Source organism: Eschscholzia californica, unplaced genomic scaffold (genome assembly GCF_041429995.1).
Source record: "Eschscholzia californica isolate CP2 unplaced genomic scaffold, dmEscCali1.0.p SCAF_4, whole genome shotgun sequence".
Classification (NCBI taxonomy): domain Eukaryota; kingdom Viridiplantae; phylum Streptophyta; class Magnoliopsida; order Ranunculales; family Papaveraceae; genus Eschscholzia; species Eschscholzia californica.
Window position 1 is genome coordinate 39,159,921 of NW_028238461.1, and position 6,758 is coordinate 39,166,678.

The 6,758-nt window shown below is 31.8% G+C and overlaps 1 protein-coding gene across 1 annotated transcript; it reads right to left on the bottom strand.

Annotated features, from left to right (window-relative positions):
- Positions 1 to 472: 472 nt before the first annotated feature.
- On the bottom strand, positions 473 to 1,577 carry LOC147544583 (ethylene-responsive transcription factor 5-like). The gene has a single exon (XM_086637415.1). The coding sequence runs from the start codon at positions 1,521 to 1,523 to the stop codon at positions 585 to 587; it is 939 nt and encodes a 312-aa protein (XP_086493541.1). The 5' UTR covers positions 1,524 to 1,577; the 3' UTR covers positions 473 to 584.
- Positions 1,578 to 6,758: the final 5,181 nt, after the last annotated feature.

The window sequence follows — 6,758 nt, forward strand, 5'->3', positions numbered from 1 at the left end:
GGTGTGTTTGGAAAGGGTAAATTTTTTCCAGATTCTCCGAGTATGCGTGTACCATGGTGTTTATGGTCACGTCGTCTTGCGTTACGTTGGATCGACTTAAAAACAAACTTTTATCCACAATGGTACTCATTTTCACACTTTTTAGTGTCATGCATTTACCTATCATCCAATATCAGTACGTGAGAACTAAAAGAGCAACCACAACACACGGAGTACTCTTCATTAATTGAGCAATCTATTTTCTCTTACATTTAAACCAAGGTTATCAATTAGTCTACATTGGCCCCTGTTCTTTGATCTTGTTTCCGTCCTGGTGAACACTAAATTGAGAATTTGAGCAAAAGAAAAACACTAAATTGAGAATTCTGCACAAATCTAATATGAGAATCATACCGTTCATCGTAAGGAGACGAGACAGTGAACTAATTTATGATTCCAAATTAGGCAAAAGATTGGCAACAAAAAAAGAATATTTAGAAATTTTTTTTTTCCATTGATATTTAGAATTTTTTACTATTCACAAAAACGGAAAATCAACAAAGGTGAACCCCAAACGTCAATAACAACCATTTAAGATTTAACTCTCAGCTAACCGTAAGCTGTGGATACCCTAAAGATGGATGGGGAGATAACGGCGATAGTAATGGGACGTCAAATACACCGTTAATATCTATACCATCCCAAATACACGCCCAATTTGACGGCGTTAACGGACTGGTTACCGGAAAACTTTTAACACAAGACTTGTTATCAAATTCCGGTGATTCTTCTCTCTTAATCTGTTTAATAACTTTGATTTCTTCTGTTTCAATTTCTTCCTTTCCCCTTTTCCGGCAAATATTGATTACAGGTTCGGTTGATTGTTTTCCAGCTTCAAGTGGGAAATTTAAAATAGCTTTGCTTCCTCTCATCTTAAAGGCAGCTGAATCGTAAGCTTTAGCAGCTTCAATGCCCGTTTCAAAAGTACCAAGCCAAACCCTAGAACCTTTTCTATTTGGGTCTCTAATTTCAGCTGCAAATTTTCCCCATGGTCGTTGCCTTACTCCTCTGTATTTCCTTGTTTTGCCGGTATCTATCGGAGTTTGTCCAGTAGTAGTAGTAGTCCAATTGTGTTTTTTAACTGAAGGAAGAGAGATCTTTAATGAAGGTTTTCGATCGTGAACAAAGGTGAAATCTGAATTAGTTGGACTAAGAGAGGAATTTGAGTGTGTGATTTCGAATCGAGAATAATCATTCTCGTTCTTGATTGGTTTAGATATAAATTCAAAAATACTGGAGTTTCTTGTATCTTCATCAAATTTAAGATTTTGGTTTGAAAAAATTGAATTAGAAATGGTTGAATTTGAAGTTTTTGATGAAGAATCTGATACGGAAGGAGCTGAATTGAGTTGGGGTTTGTGTTGATAAGATGAATCATTTTCTGAGTCTGTTATTTGGTTGAGGAAGCTTTCTAGAGATCCGGAATCTCCAAGGAGATGTTGCCTGATGAGGTTAAGAGTTGAAGCTTCATCATTTGTTGCCATTATGAAAAACAGAGAGATGAAGTTAGAAGTTGAAAGAGAGAGAAGTTTATAATGAGTCTTGAGTTGAAGATTTGGGTAAAGAGGTTTTATAGGAGGAAAATGTGGATATCTTCAAACTAAAGGATAATTTGACTACTTTGAGAGGAAACTACCAAGTGAACTGGACCAAGAAGCAACCATTCTGTTTCTTCATCATTTTCAAATTTTTTATACATTTCATTATTGGTTAATTTCTTTTTGACCTACATGACTCACGGAAATAGATTCTGAAACAAAAAAAATAACTAGCTTCCAGTTTAACCTCTTTTTTATTTTGATGGGATGCGCAACTTCAATTTTACTAAAGACAACTATGGGACAATAGTAACTAAATAAAACTAATCAAAATAATGTCTTAAATTGCTAACCAACACCATAAACAAAAATCAAGTATAACGGAATTTCTCCTACATTCTATACCCAACTCAAAAAAAATTATTAGACAAAAATAACTAAATAAAATTAATTGAATATTGGCTTAAATTGCTAAACCAACCCACACAAGAAAGAAAAATATAATCAAAATTTTTCTCCAAAAATCTTTGGTTCAAATTTCTATTACCATAATTAATTATTCATAAATAAAATTTATTTGAATATAGATTAGAATAAATTTTATCAAACGGGTATTTATAGATTAGATTTTTGGTTTATCATGTCCAACGAAAATTGTTCGAAAAAAAAAAGTCCAACGGATATATTTTCAACAAAGAAAAATCTCAACGGATATTCAAAAAATCATACTACATAAAATCACTATGTATCTTCTATAATCCTAACTACTATGACTTAGTCAAGCTTAGTTTAAACCTTAGTAATGTATATTGTTTCACTAAATCAAATGGGTTACCCACTAGGTCTAATAGCTTCTCTTTATCGGGTCTAAATTGTAGTAATATTTTTTTAGATCCTCAGTATAATATTTGCTAGATAACATTAATACAACCAATTTTATTTTTGTTTAATAATTTAATAAAAGAAAAGGCTGCGTATAGTAAATAATTTTGGGAAGTTCAAACATAGTTGTATTTAGCAATCTAATATTCAAAAATTATTTGCTAGATAAAACCAATAAATCGATATTTGGTGTTGTTTAGCAATTTAATAAAAAAATAAATGGTTGTGTCTAGCAAATAGCTTTATGAAGCAATTATGCAGCTTCGTTTAGCATTTGTCTTTTGATGGTGGTCAAACAATTCAAAACTAATTCCTTCAGTTTCTTTTCTCTATTTCTCCTACATAAGAAATTGTCAGTAGATGTTTAGGCAACGGCGTTGGCAATCCCTTAATCAGAAAAAAGAAATATTTTTTTTTCTTTCTCATTTATCTTAAAAATTGCTAACGATCACTCAAAAAGTATATTTGAAGATGGGGTTCAGGTTTCGACTTTTTTGCAGTGGCTGGCACATTATTACCCCTCTGTATGTACGAAGCATTTGGTGATGCCTTGGGACGGTGGGACCTTGCACACATTTACTCCCTTGTGTGTTTGCCTTTATGAATGACCGAGCGAAAAATAAAGATAAAATACTAATGGTGTTTTAAGAAGAATTTGAACCTCTAACCATTTACGAATCACACTCTTCACCATTACGAGAATCAGCTGATTTTTACTTCAAACCATTATTTATTCCAATATAAAAAAATTAAAAAATTTAGCCCAAACTAATACAATAAATTAGTCCATAATTTTCATCGGCATGAAACAATCGGAAAAAAGAAAACTCATCAGAAAACCATTTCCGACGATAAAAGACAGAACAAAGACGCATTTTTGGCAGTTGGAAATAGTGTCTTATGAAAAACATATCCTAAGGAACACTATTGGTCGAAAAAGTTTGGTTTTTGATGGCCTCGTTGATTTATGGCGTCGAAAATAATTTTGGCTGGAGCCAATAGTTGTCTCATTTCCAACTGTTTACAAAATATGTTATATTTTCTCCTGCTAAATGCCAATCAAATGAAAAGTCAAACGGTTGAGGAAACACAGGCGGTGGGATTCAGAGGAAGTCAAACGTTGAAAAAGTAATCAAATGGAAACAAAAAGTCAAATATGTTAGAAAATGTCAAGCGGTTGAGGAAACACAAAAGCTCATCATCTCGACTCATAGTCAATTCAAAGTACAAATACTTATAAAAATACTTGTATTTCTTTTCTAGAAGTTAAAAGACTCCATACACTTCAAACAAACACGTATATCTATTTTTGTAATGTTATAGAAAGTCTTTAGTGGATTATATGCGTTTCATTCGTGGTCGCTAGATGAAATTTCTTTCCCCTCGAAAGAATCGCCGGATGAAATCCTTTTCTCTCTGGATGATTCCCGCCCTTGTTCATGTGTCAATTTGACTAATTTTATTTTCTTTATTTTTGTGTTAAAAATATGTAGTGGAGAATGTCTTTTCAAGTTTGAAAACCTTATTTGGATAAGATAAATAAAGGTCACTGTCTTGGAGAAAGCATTAAAATTTCTGGGAAAGACGGTGGAAAACAAAAAAAAGTTAAACCAAACACCCCTTTAATGTCGCCGGAAAAAAGTCGTCGGCCGGATGTTGCTGGCGACTTCATCATCTTCTCTATCTTTTCTCTTGCTCTCTCTTCTCTTTCTCTTTCTTTTCTTTCTCTTTCTCCTCTCTCTTCTCCCTCTCTTTCTTCTCAATGTCTCCGGCGAAGGGCCTCCCCTTCGCCGGAGCTCGTCTGGTTGAAGAACAAACCAGACGGGATCTGGTTTGTTCTTCAAACCAGACCTCCGGCGAAAGGGCTCCTCCCCTTCGTCGGAGATGGAGAATAAAAAAAAAAAATTCGCCGGAGATGGTGTAGTCGTCTGAGATGGTGGAGTCGCCGGAGAAAGGAAGAAGAAGCTGAAAAGGATTTGGTTGTTTGGAGAAAATAAAAAAGTCTAGTTTTTTTTTGTTTTCACTCAAAACTTCACATCCCGGAAACTATTTAGCTATCCCTAAAGCGCTGGCCTAAATAAATAATCCATCTATCCATCTATCATTATATACTAGGTATAACCGCCTAAAGGCACAAACCATTATTTAATGCACGTTAGACAAGGTACGAATAAATAATGTATAGAGAAAAAAAGTATGTTTAGTGGGGATTATTCGTTCAGACCTTTTAACAGATCTTCAAAGTTCTTAAGACTTTTGAAGTTTGGCGTTATTGGTTTCGACCTTTTTTTAAGAGCTCCGAAGTTTTGTGTTATTGGTTCAGACCTTTACTTAAGAACTTTAAAGTCTCGTGTTATTGGTTCAGATCTTTTTTAAGAATTTTAAAAGAACGCGTTTTTCATTTTTTATGAAAAATTAAGAACTTTTAATCAAAGATCTGGCCCAAGGACTTTTCGAGACAAATTTACTCATAAATTAGTCAAATTCAAAGATCCACCTAAACAGGTGGATCTTTGAATTCCTACTTTGGGTGTACCTAAAAATGTTTTTTTTTACTTATCTCTTTAATGTTGTTGATTTCTCCTTATCTCAAATCTCTCTTCCCCTCCCCCCCATCGAACTCCTAATATAATTTGTTTGTCTCCATAGCATCCACCTCTTATAAAAAAATTTATTTTTTCATATAAACAATTGATTTTTTTTTTCCTTTTAATTCTTTTTACGCGAGTCGAAGACGTCTATGTGTTTAGTATTTATTTGGGAGCCTACCTTTTTATTTTCTTCTTAAATTTTAAAATAATACTTTGTACATAGAAATTAAATTTTATTTATTAGAATATTATAGCCAGTAATATGGGAACGTCCTGAGCTTTCATTCTAAAATCAAGTTTAGCTCTTAAAATAATATAACGTTCATTGTAATATCAAACATTAGTTTGGACGGCTAAGATTTGAAATAGTATAACTTGATTTTACCAAAAAAAATTCCTGATTTTCAAAGTTTTTAATAAAAAGGTTTCCGAACTTAATGATTAAAAACTTTAATGTCCCGGACTTTTAAAAGTTTCAAACTTTAAAGTTTCTGAACCTTTAAAGTTTTGAACATTTATGTGCCAGAAAACTTAGAAGTTATGAGATCTTTGGAAGTCCGGAACAAAAACTGTACCAATACATGAGAAAAACGACATATTCCTAAAAACTTTCTGCAAAAAAAAAAAAAGAACAATAAGAACACATTTTATTTTCTTTTTTACTATTTCGCTTCTATTATTATTTGACTTTGAAATCAAAACATATATGTTAGGTTTTAGCAAAACTCTCATGGGATAAGAGTCATTTTAGAGAAAGAGGATTACCTTTTAATTAGTTAGAAGAAAAAAGGTAAGAGACATACATGAGATTTAAACTGAATAACTTAGATCAACTAACACACTTAAATAAGTTATTGAAAGAAAATGGGGAAACAATGGTTGGAGTTTGAGTTATTAAAGAGACACTAAAGAGAAAATCATGGAACAAAAGAGATTAAACTACAAAGAATGGTAAAAAACAAACAAAAATGACAAATATTGAAAAATGAGTTTCAAAACTAAGTGTGGACGATAGATGGAGAGTATAAAGACACTCAAGTTTAGTTTTGAAAACCACCGATAGAGACTGCTAGATATCAACTCTTAATTTTTTCAACACAATTGCCTACAGAACAAAATATGAAAAAGAAGATTAGTTAAATAAATATAAAAATTGAAGTTCCAGTTATTAAAGAGCCACTAAAGAGAAAATCATGGAATAAAGGAAATTTAATTACAAAGAAGGGTATAAAAACAAAAATAACAAAAATAACAAAAATTGAGAAAAAGCAAAGCAATTTCTAAACTAAGTGTTTAAGATGGATGGTGGAAAGTACGAAGATACTCTAGTCTAAAAAAATTCAACATAATTTCCCACGAAGTAAAATATGAAAAAGAAGATTAATTAAAACAAAAAAATTCGTTAAAAAATAAGGAACAAACAGAAAAAGTGAAACTACAAGAGAATTAAATAAGGAAGAAACTAAAATTAAAAAAAATTATACCTTCCCATATAATATCTGAAAATTTACCTATGTGCTTGAAATCCTACACATTTTTCCGTTTCAGCTGAAGATTTGGAAAACAAAGAATAGATTCAATAGAAAATATAAGGTTGCAAAGAAGATGATGAGAAAGTAGAAATTTCACACAGAAAATGATATCTAAATAGAAACATACCAATTAAAAAACAAAAAAATGAAACTACAAAAAAAAAATTAAATGAGGA